This window comes from Rousettus aegyptiacus, unplaced genomic scaffold (genome assembly GCF_014176215.1).
Source record: "Rousettus aegyptiacus isolate mRouAeg1 unplaced genomic scaffold, mRouAeg1.p scaffold_m13_p_17, whole genome shotgun sequence".
Classification (NCBI taxonomy): domain Eukaryota; kingdom Metazoa; phylum Chordata; class Mammalia; order Chiroptera; family Pteropodidae; genus Rousettus; species Rousettus aegyptiacus.
In genome coordinates this window covers 25,448,473-25,469,798 of record NW_023416292.1, presented here as the reverse complement: position 1 = coordinate 25,469,798, position 21,326 = coordinate 25,448,473, and the positions used below count along the sequence as shown (strand labels likewise).

The 21,326-nt window shown below is 60.8% G+C and overlaps 1 protein-coding gene across 2 annotated transcripts in view; it reads right to left on the bottom strand.

Moving 5' to 3' along the window:
• KCNN3 (potassium calcium-activated channel subfamily N member 3) overlaps positions 1 to 21,326 on the bottom strand; it is an 80,097-nt gene that overhangs the window by 25,661 nt on the left and 33,110 nt on the right. For both annotated transcript variants that reach the window (XM_036234852.1, XM_016134139.2), the window contains exon 3: positions 11,941 to 12,359. In XM_036234852.1, coding sequence (XP_036090745.1) covers positions 11,941 to 12,359 — 419 coding nt within the window. The remainder of the gene's footprint in view (positions 1 to 11,940; positions 12,360 to 21,326) is intronic.

Genomic DNA, 21,326 nt, shown 5'->3' with positions numbered 1-21,326 from the left:
CACGGGCTTTCCAGGGACACGCTGGTTCCCGAAGGCCAAGACGGCCGCGGCCATCGCCGTCGTCTGTTCACCCAACGCGGGCCGCCCGTCGGCCTGGCTGGTGAGTGACCTGGGGCTCAGGAACGTTCACGCCCTGGGGGATCAGGGAGAGTGGGAGCCGGCCCTGGGTGCTCGGCCGCCAGGGGGACCTGGGGGACGGCGGGGCAGTGTCGCAGGTGGGGGACTGTCCCCGCCAGGCGCGAGCCCAGGGCTGGCGGTGAGATTCCGCCTCGCTTACCGCTCAAAGCCGCCATTCCCCCGATTTCTAAAATGGGATCCTGGCTCCCGCCCCGTCCACCTCACAGAGCGCCCGTGCACAGAGGCCACGCTGCGAAGACTGTGAGGCCGCGAGCTCTTCATTTATCCAAAAATCGGTATTCCCCTCCTGCAAGTGCGCGGCTCTCCCAAAGAGTCTCTTACAGACCTGCCATCTGCTGGGGACAGAAGGTCCAACGGCCTCGCACGGCAGCGAGCTGCCCCGGGCCCCGCCGCCCCCGGCCCCCGAAACGGAAGGGTTCAGGGGGGCAATGTGTGCAAGAAGAATGGAAACGCACTCAGTAGATGACAGTTCTCCCCGCCCGAGGCGCGAGGCCACCTGCACCGGGCTCCCGAGACCCCGGCCCCATCTTTGCCTAACTCAGCCGCAGTGACAGCCTGGCACCCCCCAGGAGAGTCTAATTTCTGAAATAATGAAAAGCCTCAAGACACATTTATTCCCTAAATGAACTGCACAGTTTAAAGTATAAACAAGAACAAAACAAATTAAGAATACTGGTAACTAAGTGGGAGCAATTTCATATGTTAAACTTGACAAAATAATTATAAAGCTACTGCCCGGTTAACTACAGTCGCATTTACTTAACTCTGTCAGTTGGAAAATAGAGCCGGTGACTGTATTCACTTTGACATATACTGTCTCAGAAAATGTCCGGCCAGCCTCCAACCCCCGGCCCACTCCCTCTGAAAGCTGCCGCCGCGTTCGCAGACAAGGGGCTGTTTCTGCCGGGGCGCACCGACAGGAAGCGGCTCCCCGGTCTGCTGGTTTCCGACAGCACCCATCACAGCTTCTGTCTAGGCACCGGAGAGCATGCCCCAGACAAATCGTGCAACGACATCGCAGCCCAAGCGAAAAGGAAGACTTATTTTCCTTCACACAGATGCTGCCGCCAACGCGGCCACATAAGACAACTCCCCGATTTCACCAGCAGCCCCAGAACCCTGCGGCGGACCGTCAGGATCAGGGGTCCCAGGCCCCCAGAGCCCCGCGAGGCCTCTGGGCTCCAACCTGCCTGCTCACTTCGAGTCCGTCGGGAGAATCGGAGAGCGGTCCTGGATTGCACGGTTTCCCCGGCTTTTCCTGCCTGACTTTGTAACCCAGCCAGGAAGGAGGTGACACAGGCCGAAAGCTCAAACCTACAGATGAGAAGAAAGAGGCCCAGGAAAGGAAAGGACCCAGAGCTTGTCAAGAACCGGCTACAGAACCAGGCACTTGTCCTAGTATAGAGGGTTAGTGACTCGCCCAAGGTCACACGGCTGGTCCCTTAGTGAGCTACGTGATGAGCCTGGGGTTTTGGACTTCAGGTGCCACTGCTTTCAATTTTGTGGGTAATAAAACCTTATATTTAGAAATGTGAAGTGTTATCATCATTGGGGTTCAGAACAGGCCCCCCCCCCAAGACACGACCCTTGGGCATGTGAATTATTTTGAGCCGAAGGCAGCCGAGACCCTGTGGGCTCGCGAGAAACCTTGACCTCTCCCTCAAAGAATTCAAACGAGGGGACTTGTCCACCTACGAGTTGTCGCCAGAGACACCCTTCACGACCGAGCTACGAGGCGGGGCAAACATCTGATTACTGAACACCTGCCCTTCTCACTGCCCAGCCGAGGACGACCCCCCTCGCCTGACGCCCCTAAGGGGCCTCCCTCGTCCTCAGCTCGGAAGGTCAAACACGCCTTGGTCTAACCTTCCATCTCCGAGCCTCTCATTTTCTCTTGTGAATCCGCCTGGTGTCGATTTACTTATTAGACCAACCGAAAGAACCTCGAAGGGTGAGGAGAGTTTCTCCCTCCCCCGACATACAACCCTGGCGGCGGGTACCAAGATGGAACTCAACTGGCGTCACCGTGGGCTGCCCGGAGAACGGGGGCACTAGAGCAAGGCACTCGGACGCAGTCGCCCACGGAAGGCTTTAGGGGCCACCACACCCTTCAGCTGTACAATCTGAAGCCAGAGGGCAGGGGTCTGTATCAGGGAGGGAACGGCCAGAGGCGGCTCGGGAAGGCCATGCAGAATACAAGCCGCGGGGCCTGCCGCCTGAGCAGAGGGCTGGGTGGAGCAGGGCGTGAGTACAGGGATGGCGAATGGGCTGGAGCCTGGGAGACGGCCACAGCCCAAGAGCCCTCCTCCCCTCCCTCATCGACCCAGGAACGAGCGAGGGAGCCCCAGAATAAAGACTCGATTTCTCCAGCCAGTCGAGTGACCAATGGAGGAGAACAGACATGTGCTTTCGGCGAATGTTTTTAAAGAGAAAGAACACCTATTTTACCCCTTCCTCCCTCCCACCTGCCGGAAGGCGGGTGGGATGGCTGGGGCTCCGGCAGCCTTGCTGAACCACGAGGGGAAAGCCACGTACCGAGGCCGGCGGGGCAACAGGGAGAAAGGAGCCGGGCCCCCCTCGTCCAGCCTGCTCCCGCATGACGAAGAAGCGTCTATCTCATCTGAGCGGCTGCTATTTTGGGTTCCTGTCGCTTACAGCCAAAAACTGATAAAGTTCCCGAGAAAAGGGAGACGAACAGGGAGAAGCAGAGAGAACTTGGGGGCAGAGCGACGGGTCCGGACACAGACGTGACGCACGGGAACACGCGTGTGACGCCGAGCCTGGCACGCGGGACGCGTCCGAGGACGGCCCTCTGCCGCCGCCCCCTTCTGAGCCACCTTCGTCGCCGCCCGGCTGCTGCGAGGGCCTCTTAACGCGCCCCCTTGGCTGCTCTTGTCCTCGCTTCCCACTTACTCTCTGCAAAGATGCCAGGGAGATACTTAGAAGGAACCGGACTGCATTATTCCCTTACTTAAACCCTTCCGAGCTTCCTCCGGCACTGTCTTCGGCCCCTCGCGGCGACCCCTGCGGCCCCTGGTCCTGGCCTCCCGCCCCCTCCGCGGCTCAGGCCCGGCCTCGCCCTCGGGTGTCCACCCTGCTCTCCTCCCGGCGCCCCCCGCAGCCTGCTCTGGCCCGCTCAGGGCCTTCGTACACACCGTACCCTCCTCTGGGCTCGCCCACCTCTCAGGTCTGCCGATGGCCCCTTTCTTCCTGTGCTCCAGGTCTCAGCTGAAACCTGACCTCCCTGGAGAGCCCCTCGAGGGGGCCCCAGCTGGGTGGGCTCCCCCCACAGCCCCACTGCTTTTTAAAAAACCACGGCGATCCTGTGCTTTTAACTCCTTCGCAGATTTGAAATTACACGCTTCTGTGTTTCCTGGCTTATTGTTGGGCTGAAGCCCCATGGGGGAGAGAAACCAAGTGTGGTTTATTCTCTAAGGTGCATTTAATTCCTAACATTATTGCTTGGCAAATGGCAGGGCTCAATAACTATCAGCAGCATTATTCTTACTTAGCGAGCTCTTTGTAATTGAGCGCAGCGCCTCCAGGAATCCGGGCGGGGGTGTCCGGCTCGGGGAGCGAGATTCTGGTGGAACAGAGGGGCCGGGGAGGGGCCAGCCTGCGAGGGTCCCGGGGAGCGGGGGAGGCCAGCTCAGCGCCCAGCGCCCGGCCTGCGAGGGCCTGGGATGGCCACCCAGCCCCGAGCCGCGGGAACACCCAGCAGATAAACGGACCCGTGGATGGACCCCCACCCCCCGCTGAGGCTGAGCACGGGACACGGGCCTCTAGGCACTCAGTCCTCCGCGGTCCCCACGTGGCTCAGTCCCCCTCCGGCTTTGACCCTGTGGCTCCTGTCAGGCGGTGGCCCACGCGGGGCGGCATCAAACAGAAAGCGAAAAGCGGGTGGAAAAACCCTCGGCGGCCAGGCTGAGCGGGGCGGGGGTGCGGTGCCACACCCCCCGGGGTGGCGGAGGGGGCACCCGTGGCACGGCCGAGGCCTGCGGGCGGGGTCCGTCCCAGGCTGGACGCGGGACACGGTGGGGTCACCACGGAAAACAAAACCACCCACGGGGGACCCTTCGCGGATTTCCTGTCCCGGCCAATGTCAGCCCACGGACGGACGTGGCCGGCGAGGCCGCCAGGAGCCCCTGCTGCCCCCCACCTCGCGCCCTGCGAGGACTCCTGTCCGCTCCCGGCGCGGCCCTTTCGGGGGGTCCCAGAGCAGACTGACAAGCGCTCCGTGTCCCCGTGGGCCCCCCGCAGCTTGGCCCGCCCTCGGGCCACCCCTCACCTGCAGAACTCCACCTGCCACCTGCATGGGCACTGGTCCTGCCGCATCCGTCCCGCAGCCACGCGGTAAGGGGTGGGGAGGGTGGGCTCTAAGTGCCACACCTGCCGGGAAAAGGGGCTCCAGCCTAGGCTGGTGTCACCCCGCTGCCCTGTCCACCAAGGCCACTGGCTGCTAGGTCGGAAGGGGGACCCTCGGCGAGCAACTAACTCCCTTTGTGCTCTTTTGAGAAGCTTTGTGAAAACGCAGCCCCTGGACATTACTTGTCAAGCTCTGTAGAGGTAAAACATGGAGGAGAAAAGAGAGGTCTGGGGAGGGAGTAAAAGCCAATGCTACCTCTTTCCCTTAAAATGCAAACCGACGTGTACCAGGCAACACGTTCTCATTGTGGGAAATACGATGCGACGTCATAAAAAGAATTCACGGAACGGAAAAACACTAAATATGCACACACATTTTCCAAGCATTTTCTATGCATATTATAATATCTATATATCGTGAATCGTCCTGCACAATGCCGTTTCGTGTGCCCCTTCTCCACACATCACGGCATGACTACCTTCCTCCCTTGCTATGGTTTTCGGAAGCAGATGTTTTAGCTGGTGCCTAACCACCCACCGTAGGGACAGGCTACGCTTTACCCAACCAGTGAACTCCAGGACAGTTGCTTGGTTTCTGATCCTGCAGAATCTGAGACAGCCCTGGGCTGAAGAACCCTGACATCCGTTTAGGATGATGGCATGACAACGGCTTCAGGCGCGTTCCTGGGTTAAAGTTACACATTTGCACAGGTGCCCATGACACATTGATAAAGTATTTTCTGGAAAGGTGGTGACACTCTCCTTCTTGCCATGAGCTGGGGAGAAACAACCCACACACCCCGCCACCGCCAATAACAACTTTTTATGTGCTGAGTTATACGTATGTAAATGTTGGTCAAGTGCAGCAGAGAAAAAAACATCTCTCCTTGCAGTTTTAATTTGTAGTTCTTCCATCAGTGAGGCTGAATGTGTACGTGCGTGTATGTGTGTGTGTTTTATTTTATTGGCTTTTTCTATTTTTTTCCTTTCCGATTGTTTTTATTTTTAGCCTGTTTCTTTTTTACTGAGATGGGTTTTCCTGACTGGTTTCTAAGACTGCTTTGCATAATAGGAATATTTACGTCTTGCCATGTTTGTGGCAAAAATTCTTCCTAGTATAACATTTGCTTTTTAAACAAGTCTGTAGTTTTGAAGGACAGAAACCTAAAATTGTGTGTATGATGTGATCAAATACGCCTCTCTTTTCCTTCACGCTCCTTCTCTTCCGAGATTTCCTGCTTTTAACGGTTCTTTCCCATCTCAGAAATGATTAAATATTCACTTTGTTTTCTAGGGCTGTTCATGGTTTTTCTTTTACATCTGACTTTACCTGGAATTTATTTTGGCGGCTTGTGAGAGATGGAGCTCTGATTAGACATTTCATCCAAGAATCCAATCTCCCCATTACCATTTATGGAACGATCTATTGCTTCCTAATTGGTTTTCTTCCTCACATATTGGGTGCTTACGCGCTAGGGTTTTATTTCAGAGTTTTCCATTAGGTTTCATTGATCTGTCATTACTGGTAGCGCCACGGGGTCTAAATTCCTTTAGTTTTATAATACATTTTAATATCTTGCAGAGAAAGTTCCCCTCGATGGCCTTCCCTTTTCAGAAAACTTAAAGCTTTTCTCATTTATTAAAACATCCTCAGAACCGGTAGTTATCCCCCTTCAAATTTTTAATTTTGTTTGTGTTTTCTAACTTTTTTCTTGATTATATTTATTAGACATTGGTATCTTCGGAATTTATAAATCCTTCCTTCTGTTTTTTTAAATTCCTTAGTTCCCCTCTTCGTCCTTGTTGCAAACTTAACTTACTCTCCCGAAGTTTGTTTCGTTCTGCCTAATCTTCACCTCCCCGCCCCACTTCCAGCCGCAGGCTCTGGAAACGTTTTCTTCGTGCGTGTCCTTGACCGTGCTTCCTGCCCAGATTATCCCTGTTTCTTCCTCCAGCGTAACCCCGAGTCTCGGATTTAGCCTCGATTCTGTAGCCGCTGGTTGCGCCCCATCCACCGTCTCCTCTCATCGCTCCTCGTCTTCCCCATTCCGAGAGAATGTTTAAGGGTGCGCTCCGCATTCCACATTTCGAAAGCTTCGGTGCCCCCGCCGTGGATTTCCTTTTCGCCGAAACGGTTCCAGTTTCCTGGAGCTCCGCGCTTAGGTGAGCCAGACGCGCATCTTCGCTTGCGCCTGGTCTCTCCTCCCACGCAAAGGCCGCGTGCGCCTGCGCCCTGCTGGGCACGGCCAGACCCCTCCAGCGCCGCTTTCTGTCCTCGCAATGAAGCATGTCTGGGGCTGCTTTCCTTTCTCAATGCCCCGGGTTCGCTCCAGAGGCCTCCTGCAGGATCCCCTCGCTTCCCCCGCATCCTCTCTCCTTCCCTGGCCATCCCCCGCTCCTTGCCGGGAAGTCATCCTCCCGGAATTGGCAGTGACCTGTGCGGACCTGACACCGGGCAGCAGGGTGGCCTCGGGGAGCAGCTCTGCCTTACGGGGCACTGACGTCTCCTTTCTCCAGCTAGAGGACAGGGACCCAGCGTCCAGCAGGCTCCGTCCGATGCGGTAGGATGCTTTCCTCACTCGCTAACTGGTCCTCTGATGCCCCAAACCAGTGGTTTACAAACCTCTGAAGTCATGGACTCCTCCTAGTAAAAAATTTTAGCAGGCATCCTGCTCCACTACACGTATATTCATCGTAAATTGCACCCACGCATAGCTGTCTACCTGCGTATTAAATATTGGCAAACCTTGATATTTTAGATAAAAATAACTATGACGAAGTTCTGATCATTTCTTCCCATCATCTCTGGGGGTCCCGCATGTGGTCCACCCTGGGGGCTGTGCCCCAACCCCCAGGGGCCACGAGGAACCACAGTCCTGGGTCCATGGTTCTCAAGACCCTTCCCAGCTTGGCCTGCACATGAGCGCTCAACTCGGGGGCTCGCAGCCCCCGGTGCGGTGCACCTCATCCTGTAGACTGTCTCCCTGCTACCATCTCAGAGCTGAAGGTTCTGCTAGCGGTAGGAAGAGTCTATGGGAGGGAGCTGGGGAGGAAGGGAGCTGGGGAGGAGGGAGCTGGGGAGGAGGGAGAGAGGGAGGAGGGAGGGGGAGGAGGGAGAAGGGGAGGGAGGGTCTCGATACCAGGCTTCTGGATGCTGCAGAGCTGGGGGTCTGAGATGAGGCAGAAGAGGGTGGAGGAAGGAACCCTCTTTTCGTTTCCCTTATAATGGGAGGGGGGCGGCTCTGTCTGATTGAGAGAAAGAATGGGGCACCAATTGTTTTTCTCCGATTCTAGCGGCCAGGTCTCCGGAAGCAAATGTATCATTATAATACCCACATGCGGAAGAAGACAAAAATTCCTGACACCGTCACCAGGTACCTGCCGATGGGGCCTGAGGCCTGACGTGCCGAGAGGCCTAAGTGTCCAGCTTGCGAGTCCATTCAAAGGGCCGGACAGTCACTTACCAAACCCAGCTCAGCCGCTTTGTCAGCGTGGTGAGCGGCCTGACACTCCTCCCAGGCAGGGAGTGTCACATACGCGCATGAGCTGGCAATGCCCTGCTCAGGGTGTGCCAGGAAAGGCCGCTTCTCCCACCCACAGCCCTCCACGGCCCCCCCCCACCCCACCCCGCCGGCAAGGCCGCTCGGCGTGTGACAGTGTTTACTGAGGAGGTTCCTCAGATGGGCTCCGGGCGGACTGTGGGCGGCAGGCAGGCGGCCAGGAGAGCCCCGGAGAATGCCAAGCACCACCGCCGTCAGGCCTCGGAATCGTAACGCGGCGTCTCACCCCGGCCAAGGAAAACAGGCCTGCTGCTGCGGCCGCCCTCCCGGTGACCGCCTGGGCCCCCCCACTGCGGGCCGTTCTGGGGAATGACTACTTCCCCCTCCTCCCTCCTTGGGAGGAGGAAATGTGGAAAACCTCTATTGTCACATAAAAGCCAGCCTGAGACATGAGAAATGTCTTTCAAAACGCATCTCGCCGAAGCGGGATTTCCATAGCAACTTCACAGAGGGTGTGCACACAGCCAGCCATAAGTCCAGGCTGACGGAAGCCACCTGGAATGTAAACGAGCCGGCGAGAGCTCTTCTGGAACCTGTCACACTGCTACGTGACCTTGGACCGGTCACCTACGCGCTCTGCTGTCCCAGGTGACGGAATCATCCTCCGATCAGGCTGAGAGAGATCAAGGCCAGCTGGCCCACGTCATCCTCCGACCCGGCCCCCAAGCAGCCCCTCCTCCAGCTTCTGTCCTGTCCCCGGCGGGTGGATTCTGCCTCGAGGTTTCTGCCAATCATGCTTATTATTTGACGCTGGGAAAGGACAATGGTCATTTAAGCTCGATTCAAAAAAAAAAAAATTGCTTGGTCCTTTTAAGAGAAGTGTGTCTGTCGCCAGATTAGGAAAAAGCACGCTTATTCATAGCCGTTTTCACAGTTCCCTAGGGCAGATTCCTAGGAAGAGTCTGAGCCTCCGAGGCCGGGGTGCGGCAGCTCTGTGGTGGCTGCTCTCGGCACCAGCTCTGGTGGGGAGTGAGGGAGGGACGCAGGACTGGGCAGAGGGAGAAGACGAAGGGCAGACAGCCACGCAGTCACGTCGGGGCCTCCGGTGGCCCCTCAGGCAGCCCGGGAGCCCGGTGGCCCTGCGGGCCGTCCTGCTGCAGGCGAAAGGGCTGGGCCTCTGAACCCCCACACAGACGGGGTGCTGGGTGCTCGCTGCCCCGGGCACAGGGCTTGACCTGGGCCCAGAGGGGGTGTCTGGGGGGCACGCCACGGCACCCACTGCACTGGGATCTGCTTCGACTCCGCCTGAAGTCGGCACTGGAGGCAGCGTGGTAAAATGGCTAAGAACACAGACGTCAGAGGCAGACGCAGCAGCAAGGCTGGGCGTGAAGTGTCAGTCTCAGTGGCTTCGAGACACACGGAGAGGGCGCGTCCCCAGCAGAGACCAGGCCGCAGCGTCGCCGTAAGGATTCAGCCTGGGGTGGCAAGACGAACGTGAAGTTCAGAGTCAAGTTCAAGTTTTGGCTTCACTTTGACTAGCTGGCGACTTCAGCTGGTGCCTTTACAGCTGCTTCCTCGACTCTGAAACGGGGACAGTCACGGTTCCTCTGTCACAGGTTGACGGCAAGGGCGAGCGGAGTAAACGTGAATATGAAGCATCAACTGGCACGGGGTCAGCGACCAGAAGCCAGAGCCGTGAGAATGCCCGCGGGGGCCTGCGTATGCCGCGCGAGATCCAAGCAGCGGCCTTTGCTCAAAGGGCCGTTGCCCGAGGGGAGGGGGACTTTAGGAGAATTTTCGATTCGCCCGTTGCTTCTCTGTACCTTTGCCTTGGACTTCAGCTGGGGCTTGTCAGTCATGTCAGAGGCCCGGGCTCCGCTGGGGGCCCGGGCCACCCGACCTCGGCCCGGCAGACTATGGTATCTGCAGACTGCGTACTCCGAAGCATGCTTCTTCCCCTGTGAAGACTCGTCGGCTGTGCTTGTGATACGTTCAATAAACAATGAATCTCGCTTGCAGACTCTCTGTCCCATGCTCAGCTCATGTGCTCATCTGAGAAACGGGGTGACCAGACATGGCAAACAGGGCAGATAGGAGGACCAGGAATCTTTCGAACACCTTAAAGGGCCCTGCGAATTCGATCACTGTCGTTAGAGACCTCGGCTCTGCTGGCCTAGTGAGGAAAACCGGAAGAGTGCAGTGGCCGGCCTCTGACGCGGCCGGGAGGCGGCCACGGAATTCCCCGGGGCTGTCGATGGACCTCCGCCGTCACTGTCAGCTGCACTATGGCCGTGCGGCCGTGCGCGGTTCACACACCCCGTCTCGCTGCACTCCAACAGCGAGGTCCGTAAAGGAGCTACGACCCCCGGAGGAGGGGACCGAGGCCCGGAGAGGCCGGCGCCGCGTCGCCCAGCGGAGAGCACCGCGGGGGCCCGAGACCCGGGCACAAGCACATCTGCTTACCAGAGGACCATGAGGTGTGGCCTTCTGCAGAGCGGATGTCACAGTGCCAGCAGCCGAGCCGTGCGCGGCAGGCTTCTGGGTAGGGGGCTACCGTAGGTCCCTGGGGCTCTGTCCAGCAGAAGCGTCTCGTGACCCTGCGGTGGCACTTGGAGACGGACCCTGCGGGGCCAAGGGGCCCTCGTCCTGCTGCAGGACACCCTCTGCGTGTTTGCTGGCCAGATGTGGACAAGAAACACCTGCAACCAGAACCTCTCGGCCGAGGCGGGAAGTCCGGCTCGACTGCCCGCGTGGGGCGATTTTCCAGGTCTCCTCGGCGCGGTCTCTCTCTGCCGGGACACTGGTCCACGGAAGACGAGGCAATACCACCGGAAGTGCTGCTGGATTAGGGGTCACACACGGACCCGCGTAAGTGACTCGCGACGCCTGACCAGGCCTCCCAGCATAACAAAGGCGACCACTCAAGTTACCTTCCCTCTGTCTCAAGAGAGCCTCAGGTTACGATGAGGACACTGAGGCCCAGAGAGGTCAAGTGACTTGCCCAAGGTCTCACAGCTCCTTAGGGACAGAATCCAGGGTTTTAACCTAGGGGTTCAGACCCCACATGTGAAATCAGCGTAAAATGGATATCCGGGGCCAGCCTGAAAGGGAGAGGAGGTACCAGGGCGGCTGGAGGGTGGTGGCTGTAGGGGGAGCAGCAGCTCTACCCTGGAGCTTGGTGGCGGCAGTTCTGAAGGGCCGCATTACTGGTAGGGGCCTGTCTCTGTCAGGCCACACCCCCTTCTCTCTCACCAGCTGTTTCCCCGAGTCACTGCCCATCCCCCAGCCTCCCTGAACAATGTTTCCCAAAGCGTGTTCCATCGGTAGGAGGCCTCTCAAACGTTTTGGTGCACGCGGATCATCCCACGAACTTGTCGGAATGCGAACTCTATTCAGTAGTTTTGGGGTGAGGCCTGAGAGTCTGCATTCCAACAAGTTATCCGGGGTGCCGATGCTGCTGGTCTGTGGACCCAACTTTGAGTAGCGAGGCACCAATAGCGTGATACACTGAAAAGGGTTTGCGGGCGAAGTCTTCAGGGGAGGATCTGGACTAACCAAAATCAAACCAGCTTCATTACTGCAGGACTTCTCAGAGCCTTTAAAATGCCAGTGAGCATCATTCATCTCCAAAAAAAGGGATAACACAGAAACTGCAAAGTGTTGTTATCCATGATAAAGGGCTAACGTCGCCACTGGAATGTGCTGATACATTGGTTATGAAAAGGGAAGCGAAAAAGGATATTATGCACGTGTTTCTCCCCGCTTACCTCGGCTCGTGTCTCCAGTTGGCAGTCACCTTTCCGCCGGGACTCGCCCCGCCCTTCCCGTGCTCTGCGGGGAGGCGCGCGCGGTCCCAGCCCGGCCCTCCGCGGGGCGCATGCGCCCTGGCGCCCGCCCGCCGCCCTCCCGCCCGCGCGGAGCGGGGCCCGCCGGCTACCTCTCGCAGACGCGCACGGTCCAGGCGGCGATGATCCACAGCGAGATGCTGAACACCAGCAGCACGGTGCCGGGGCAGATGGTCATGAGCGTCTTCATGACGAAGCGCGTGTTGAAGTTGATCTTGTTCAGCGCCCCGATGCTGCGCGACGAGGCGTCGGTGAAGAGCTTGCTGTGCAGCAGCATGACGCGCGCGATCAGGTACAGGCGCAAGAACATGGGGATGGACAGGATGATGTCCACGTCCGCCTCCGCGCGCGACGGCGTGTAGGAGAAGGCCAGGCGCGCCGTCCAGAAGAACTTGTACTCGCCGGGGACCGGGTGGATGGCGCACACCAGCATCTCCAGGCTGATGTAGAGGATGCGCTCGTAGGTCATGGCTATCCGCCAGTCGTCGGCACCATTGTCGATCACGAAGAGCTGGCGGGGGCAGAGAGCCCGTTAGTGTGGCGGGACCCACCGCGCGGGGGGCGGGGGGGGGGGGCGAGGAGGGACCCGGCGGCTGGCCCACGGCCACGGGGCCCTCTCTGGGGCGCTGAGCACCCGGACGCGAGGCGGGGAGACCCGGCCGGGACACTCATTCTGCTGGCCTCCACTTTTGCCAAGTGCTTCCCAAGGTCCCTTCCTGCTAAGAGGTGTGTCCCTAAAGTGGCTGTTTTATGAGGAGGGGGAAGAACAGCTCGTTTGTACTGGAAACAGGTCCCCAAGCTCCTGCCAGGCCCTGAGCTCAGCCCTGGAGTGGGGTGTGTAGATGGAAAGTGACATCTCCCGGGGGACAGAGAAGGGCACCACCGGCGTCCCCGGGCAGAGCAGCGGCCTGTCACCGGGGTGGCCCTGGGAATGGGGACGGCCTGGCTCTGGATCCCGATCCTGACACCAACCAGCTCTGTGATCGTGGGTAAGTCACGGAGCCTCTCCACGCCTCGGCGTGCCCACCTGGGGACAGTGACAAGGCCTCCTGCGCGGCGGTCGCCGCGAGGCTGTGGCGGGTCGGTGGACGCCGAGTGCCCAGACTCCCGCCCAGCAAGCACCGGGCGCCCAGCGAGTGTGGGCACCGTTATCTTTAGCAGTGTTCGTGGCGGGGTCTCAGTCTTTCCATCAGATGAGGGCTGGGCTCCGGGGCGCCCAGTCTGCCTTCCAGCCCTGGCCTTCCACGAAGCCATCAAGCCAGCAGCCCGGGTGAAGCCGCTGACCGGCATTTGCTGAGCACCTGCTGTGTGTCCAGCCCGGGCTCGTGCAGGGTCCATGGACAGAGAGGGCCCAGGTGTTGAGCCCCCGGGGGACTCGGAGTTGAACAAGACATCTCTGCACATGTCCCCATGATGAGGCTCACGGAGGGAACCAGCAGGTGCCGAGGGCACAACTGTCGGAGGGGCTGCCCCGGCCCACGAGCCCGCAGTGGGGAGGTGTGCTCTCTGGACTGGGGAGACAGGGAGGACAGGTAGGGCACTCAGCGCGGCCCCCACCGAGACCGTCCGCGCGGTGGCCGAGCCGGGTGCTCCCAGACATGGTTTCCGCCATCCGTGGAAACAGAAAAGGCCTTCTGGCTGGTCAGAGGGTCCCCTCTGCCCCTAACTGCCACTGCCAGGCCAGGCCGGGCAACATGACTGGCTGGCCAAACTCTTCAAGTCCAAGATGAAAGCCATGCACCCTATAATAGTGAAGCACATCGGGTTGCTATGGTAACCGGGTCCGTGCTGGGCAGGAGCTGAAGCACCAAGTCACAGAGTCCTTCAATTCCTGAGGGACGTGGGGAACAAGGTTTGTGACCTCGGAGTCGAAGGGGAGGGTGTGTTGGTGCTCCGCCCAGCCTGACAGGAAGGTGCAGCCCCCAGGGGCCCTGCTTCTGGGGAGGGGGAGGGGCGACGTGCAGAGCGGGCTTGGAGGGCTGGCCGCTAGACAGAGGTCACAGTCACACACATCCAGTCATCAGCTGCGGGTTCCTAGGCGGTCGCACCCCTCCCCTGAGCCCGGGTCCACATCTCCATCATGGGACCACTAACCTTGGCCCTGCCCTCATGGGATTGGTGCCGGGGTCCAGTATGACAGGTAATAAGAGGGAATGTGCTCTACTGACATCTCGAAAAATTATTATTAAATCACCGGCCTGGGGGACATGCGTGGGCTGTGTGGGGCAGGGGCCGTGAGTGGCAGGTGGGCATTTCGGGCTGCAGACAGGGCCTCTCTGCTCCACGGGGCTCCTGTGCTGGGGGTGTGGATCTGCAGGGTGGGTACTACGTCCCAGAGGATGCCACTGCTGTCCCCGAGGAGGACGCCCTGCGCCTGCCCTCATCGGACCCTCAGGTACAGCTCAGACGCCCCACCCGGCCGCACCCTCTCTCACCCCTTACAACACGCAAGTCCCAGCCATGTCTCTGCTCGTGTTTACGTGGTTGTCGCCTGTCCCCCTGCAAGCCGTGGTTCCCGACTGGTCTGACAGACCCGTGCCCGGGCTGCCCGGACCCAGCCTGTTTGGACTGCCCAGACCGCGCCCGTCTGGACTGCTGGCCGAGGGGCCCCGGTGCTGGGTTTTTTTTTTTTTAAAGCTCCAAGCTGATTCTAACATGCAACCCGGATGGGGACCCACCAGCCACAGCTGGAGCTCCAAAGGGACGATGTCCCCCCTGACGCCTGTGGCATCTCCAGCCCAGACCTCAGTATCTGGTGGGTTTGCCAATTAGAAGTATCAAAGGAAAGAATTTCAGCTATTTCTAGATTCTCCAGAAACCCCGGAATTTCAGCCGTGGCACACGGGTACAAAGCAGGCTCGCTCTCTGTGAAGTCCACCGGGCCCTCCTTCTGCACCCCTACCTCAGCCAAACCAGGTCTGCAGGGTCCTCGTGGGGGCCACGTCTGCAGGGCCATCTGGTCGCCTGGAAACAGGTCGGCTCCAGGGGAGCTTCTGGAGCCCACCAGGTGCTGGCTGCGGGGCCGGCCAGGCGGCCTTGCTGGCCCCACGGCCTCCGTGCCCCCCGGAGCGCTGAGCGCCAGGCCCCCCAGCCCCGAGGCACGCAAGAAGCCCGCCCCTTTCTCTCTCCTCCCAGGGTAAATAAGTCTGCGGTTGATTCATTGGACGCACTGGTTTTCCCGTCTGTTTTGAAAGCCTCGAGGCTGGTCCAGTTCTTTATTTTAGCCACATCTTTCATTAAAATGTTCTCGGCTCTGAGGGGAGATCCTGCGTAAGACATTCTGACCGGTTCGAAAAACTTTCATTCTTCTGCAACTGTGAATGTTTTTAAATTACAGGAGAGAAAGTGGAAAAGGCCTTTTCGTGTTCTCTATTGTTCTCTCTCTGTGGGAGAAAAACTCCAGGGAAAATTTCCATCATTAAAAATATATATATGTGCAGAAAAAAAAAAATAAAAGCAAAAAGGAAAAAAATTAAAGATTTTCTTAAAAATCCAGTAATAATACATTAATTTTTTTCAGACTCCCCGGAGCATGTATTCTGCCTGTACACCATTACTATGGGGGTTTCCATGGAAACGACATCAAAAGTCCTGTAATCCCTAATTAGGTTTCCCCGAGGACAAGAGCTGATTGTCAGTGATGAAATGAACTCCTGGGTCTGCAGTAACGGTTCACACAAGATTTCCAGTCAGCGACTGCACCACAGAACCAGCTAGAGAAAGGGAGGCAGGTGGGGGAGCGAAGGCAGGAAAAAGGGGCCTCCAGAACGGCCAGCAGGAAGCAGCCCCGGACCCCAGAGGCTGCGGCCATGCTCCCCAGCTCCGCGTCTTTCTAAGGAGAACACCCCCCGCCCCCCGCCAGAAGCTGCTGTGACTCACTGAGCCAAGTGGCACCGGCCGGGGGTAGTGACCCTCGTGGCTCTTCGGCCGGGCCGGGCCAGGACCCGCCTGAGCGTTCCCAGCAGAGTTCAGCCACGGTCCCCTGCAGTGTGCCCCAGAACCCACGGGGCCTTCGGGGTCTGAAGTTTGGGGCAGCTGGACACCAGCGGTGACCGCAAAACCGTTCTCATCCCCCGTCTTAGAGGATGAAAGCCGAGCTACAGCATTGGAAGAAGCGAGTCTCCTTCTCTGGCATGACGAGACTTTCTTGCCCCCCCAACCGTGGCACCACTGGGGACCCTCTGCGTGGGGACACGTCCCTGTGCTCACAGCTGTGGAGCCAGCCTTTTCTCCCAACGACCTTTTCATATAAGCCCAGAGTGGAAACGGACCCACCGAGAGCCATTCCAGCGGAGAGGGCAGAGGGGGCCCCCCGAAGGCCAGTCCTGCAATACCCCCCCCCCATGATCCAAGTAGAAGCTGGATGCTTTTCTATCCCTGAAGGCGTCGGCAGAACTAGAAGGTTCCTCTGCACGCACTCTCCCCTTCAGCCCTGTCTCCAGTGCCTCGTAGTGTGTCCCCCGTCTCTTCCGTCCCCAGCCAGGTCACGGGGCGCCCCCATGTGATGGTCAGTCGGTTGGCAGAGCAGGAGGCTCTCACAAGCACCTGGGAGCTAGGCTCCCGTCCCTAAGGGACTTGGATGGACCGATCCAGGAAGGACGGGCTATTTAAAAGCTGTGACGCTCGTGCCCGAGCGAGGCGTCAGACGTGAGAAACGGGGCTGGGAGCCGCGAGCCGCAGGTGGCGACGGAGCCGCTGGGAACTGCTGGGCGCTCTGCCCGCGGCACGGGCCCAGGGCCGGGCGAGCTCCGAACCCTGTGTTACAATGAGCCGCCCACCTGCCCACTCCTCCCCCTCTCCTGAGACGTGAGCTCCTTGAGGTCAGGGGACACGTCTCACTCTTCCCTGTCCTGGCGGGGGGTGGGCAGTCGGCGTCTGCCGACTTAGGTGCCTCCCCCGGGGCTGGGTTCAGAGACAAGGAGCAGTGATACCAGCAGACCTCACAGAGCCTTGCTGTGCGCCAGACCCCGGTGAACCCCTGCGCCCACCCTATGCAAGTGCCGGGATCACCCCTACTCTACAGGTGGGGAAACCGAGGCTCGGGGAGATGGACCGACGCGCCCGGCACTGGCTGGGCTGGGGTTCGGACCCAGGGCCCGGCTCCAGGGTGCAGCCACCGGTCCCCTGCACGCGCCGCCTCTCAAGGAGCTGCCGCGAGCCCCCTGAAGACCAGGTCCCTGCGTTTTCTAGGAGGGACCTTTATACACGGGGGAAATAGGTAACATCGGTTTTTCAGACAGGAGAAGCATGACCAACACGGGAACGAATGCGGGACGGACAGGGTCAGTCAGGGCGAGCGTGGGGAGCGGGCGGGACGGAGCTCGTGAAACCCGCGGCTCCGGCCTCCGTGCCTGGCAACCCTCGGCGGCTTCGACTGTCCCCGTTGCCGGCCCATCCGGGAGCGGACACCCTGCGATGCGTGTGCCGGCCACGGGGGCGGCCACTCCCTGCCCACCGTCCCCAGGGCCTGAGCTGGCCGAGCGGTCCTGCGCCCGGCCCGGAGCGTCGGCGGTCAGCGTGGTGTCTGGGCCCAGGCCCGAGCTGGCGGGAGCTGGCCAGCCCTTGCCGGACAGGCCGGGCGGCTCCCTGGAGCCCCGCGGTGCCCACCGGCACGGCACCAGCACCTCGGCTTCTGTTTCCTGGCTCTGTTCACGGGGAACAACAGGAAATGGGGTGTGGGGGTGGGGGGGGGGGCGGGAAGGGAGGCCCCCAGGGACTTCCTGACCACCGGCCAAGAAGGTACCGTGGGAATGGTCAGCGAGGGCCTCGGGCACTTCATCTAAAGCGGCTCAGGTGTCCAGCGCCTGGACAGGTGCCAGCAGCGGGCAAGAGCTGGGGCACCGAGCCACGAGCAGACGGCTCGGTGTGCGACCGGCGTGGCAAGGAGGGCCCTGGGTTACAGACCCATCGAGGCCCTGCTGTGCCAGGCCCGGCCCTGCCACCCGCTCCTGTAGCCGATGGGCCCGACACCCCCGTGTGGTCATCAGAGCTCCATCCCTTAGATGACCCCGGGCAGGAGTCACCTGGCCGGGCCGCCCGTCAGCCGCAGGGCTGGGCTCGAGCTTGAGATGTGGCATGTCAGGCGGCCACCCCGGGCCAGCTGTCCCTTCATCTCAGCAAGGCCCACGTCACGTCTCAGCCACTAGCGCTTCAGTCCTGGGGACGCGGGGACACGGCTCGTCCAGCTTGTGCCTCTGCGCTCCCCGCCCCTCCCCGCCCTCGTGACGTGTGCCCGCGCCGAGGACCGCAGACGGCCAGACGGGGCGCGGCGGGAGCTGTGCTGGATAAGCCGGTCTCGTGTCGGGTCACCGATGGCCGCGAGCGTCCCCACTCCCCGCCGTGGGCCCCGAAGTAGACCGCGCGGCGAGGGGCTCGCGTCCACTCCCCGCGGTGGGCACCGGGGACTCCCGCCAAGTGAGAATATTGCGCCAGCCCTGGGAACTAAATTTATCGTGCAAGCTCACCCGGATCAGAATGTTCTCTGCCACAAGAGATCCTGTCCCTCACCGTCCTCCCTCTCCTCCCCCCCCAGAGCTGGGCGGGGTCGACTGCAACGTTCAGCCCTGTCAGCTCGGCGTGAGAGCCACACACGCACGTGGAGCCAGCCCACCGCGCCAGCAGACACGGCGGATTCCGCTATGAGAGGCAGGAAAGAGCAAAGCCAGCGAGCAAGGAGAGCCGGGCGCACCGGACGCTGCTGGAAGAGGCTGCAGAGGAGGGTCAGCTGCCCCAGGCCCTGCGGGGGCGGGCGCTCCCGCTAAGCCAGCTGCGGCCAGGGCGGGGTCCCTGCGGGCTCCGGAAGCCTCAGGCAACCCGGCTCCTACTGCGTTTGCACCTGCCAGCCCACTGCAAACCGAGAGGCCCCCAGGCTTGGGCGATGTCATTGCTGCAGGCCACAGCCAAGCCTGAGGACAGGAGCCCATCCTGCTAGCTCTCCGGGAGGGTGGCCGCCGGGGCCAGGCCCCCGCCCCAAAGCTGCGGGCGAAGGAAGGACCCGGCTCCCCGCCAGGGGCTGGGACCGGGCAATTTTAGGTGGGGTTGGGCTTGGGAACAAGAGAAGAGCAACACAGGCCTCCAGAGGTTCTTAGAAGCCGTGAGCAGTTCCCAGCGATGCTGGAGGACGGGACAGTGGCACATGGGGCCCTCGCGGGCCCTGGTCGGGGCTCGCCCTGTCCTGAGACTCCGGGCCGGGCGCCTTCTAGTCCTCTCGCTCTGGAAAGAGAATGGCCCAGGTGGCTGCCACCTTCATTCCTAAAGACCCCCTGGGAAGGAGGATTCCCCCACTGCCCTCGGCCCTGCCCCCGCTGGCGGTAGGTGGGAGAGGGGTGCCCCCCACCGCCAACCCCACCGGTCTCCACCCCGGCCTGCCCTTGGTCTTACAACCAGGGACGTGTCCTCAGGCCTATGTGGAGTGCTCATCCAACACAGCCCCGGGGATCAGTCCCCGATGCTCCTGTCCCCAGCAGGTGGCTGCCCCGGGGCCCGTTCTAACCCACAGCCAGGGGCTGCCGCTCCGGAGATGGGACCCCTGTCCTCTGACTCCTGCCGCCCCCTTCCCCCCGCTTCCCCCACCAGCCCGACGGCCAGCTGCCCCCTCCCCGGACCAGGACCCCCGAGCGCCCGTCGCCCTCAGCGGTCAGGGAGGTCGCTGCCCACGGTGCAGCCTCTCCCCACCTGCACCGCCTGGAACTCCGCGCACAGCCGGCCTTGTTCCCGGGGGGCGGGGCCTCGCGGGGCGGCGGCCCTCAGCTCTTGGCAGCCGATTATCTCCCCACCGGATCGCGAGCCTGGATCGGGAGCCGTTCAGGGCAGGGACCTTGCCATCCCCACGGTGCCCAGCTCCGGGCAGACCTTCAATGGCTCAGTGTCAAATGAATTAATCACCTTTTGTCCAGTCCTCGGGGGAGGCGGACGACCGTTGCTATTTCTAACAGCAGCAGGAAGACAAATAGCTCCCCGCCCGCCGCGTCACCCGCACCCCACACACGCCCAGGGGTGGCCATTTTGCTTTGCTCTCAAATCAATAAGGTTTCTAGCACATTCCACCAAGAGGCACTGGAGAGAGCCGGGAGGGGCCTTGGCGAGCACTCAGCCCCCTGCCCAGGCTGCACAGATGTGAGCCGATGGAGCTAGAGCCAACGCCAAGCCACCTCCCGGAAGGGACGGGCCTCGCCGGGCTGGGGACGGGCCTTGCCAGGCTGGGGACGGGCCTCGCCGGGGTGGGGACGGCCGCAGGCTCCTAGAGGAGGAGACACTTGGGCCGAAGTCCAGGAGGTGGCGTCAGGCGGGCCAGAGGTCTGATAATATATGTCACACCACCGAAAAGTACGAGGCACTGGACGAGAGGAGGGGACGCCATCATCACTGGGGGGGCGGCTGGCGTGGTCGCGGGAGGGGGTCTGACAGGGGCGGGCGGCTGCTGGGCGGGCGGGGTGCCCCCGCACGTGCACCACGGCCCCGCCGAGCACTGTCCCCGGAACGCCCTGCCCCTTCCCAGTCTCCCGGGGGCGCTGCCGTCCGGCCAGAGAGCCCTCGTGACAGCGGAGCCGGAGCCGGACGTGCACTTGGCAGAGGGGCCACCCCTGGGGCGTCCCGTGGAGCTCCCCGCCCCTGTGGTCCTGGAGGCAGCCCCGGTGCTCGCACCCCCCACACCCCTGTCTCTGCACAGCACGCCTGGGTTAAGGAGCTGATGTCCTCAACCAAGGAGGCTCAGAGGGCCCTCCGCCTGGAGGTCTTGGGGTCTCAGGGGTCCCCAATCTTCAGCACAATAGGAGTGCCCTGGCCACTGGCCCATCTCTGAGACCCATGAAAGCGAATCAAATTTATCAGTCAGCCAACCAGAGACACCTTTGGGAAATGGCCCCCAGGGGCCTGCAAGGACCGGCACCCGGTCCCGCCGGCGTCGGGCGGCTGCCTCTCCCCTCTGTCCAGTGCAGGCCGCTTGGCCCCGACACACAGGCCTGCTGCCGGGAGAACACGGCTGGGTGAGAGGACGCTCCCCGGCCGTCGGAGGCCACACAGTGCCTCACACGCTCCTCATCTCACGGCGTTTGTCAGCCCGGGTCGCGGCGGGTCAAGGTCTAGGACAAGCAGCCTCCGAGGGCAGGGACCGGGTTGGGATTATTTCTGGATTCTCGATGCCAGATGTGAAGGACACACAGGTAAGTTTGGATGTGTGACCTGAGTCCACTCCCTCTGACAGGGAGAAGGGAGGGTGAGGACCCAGAACCGTCCTGCCCGTCCCGCGACGGGCTCATGCAGCAGGGGGACCCCGCAGCGTCGTGGCCGGTGACGCCCCCGCAGCCCAGACGCCGAGTCCCCGGGGCCGCGGGCCACACGAGGGCACTCGGACCTTCACCGCGCTGCTGCGGGTGAGCCTTTTCTAAACGTGAGCCATCTCGCGAATATAATTTGCATCCTGTAATTTGAAGTAATTTCCCTGTCAGCTGAGAACACTATTGGTATTGAAGAAAAATAT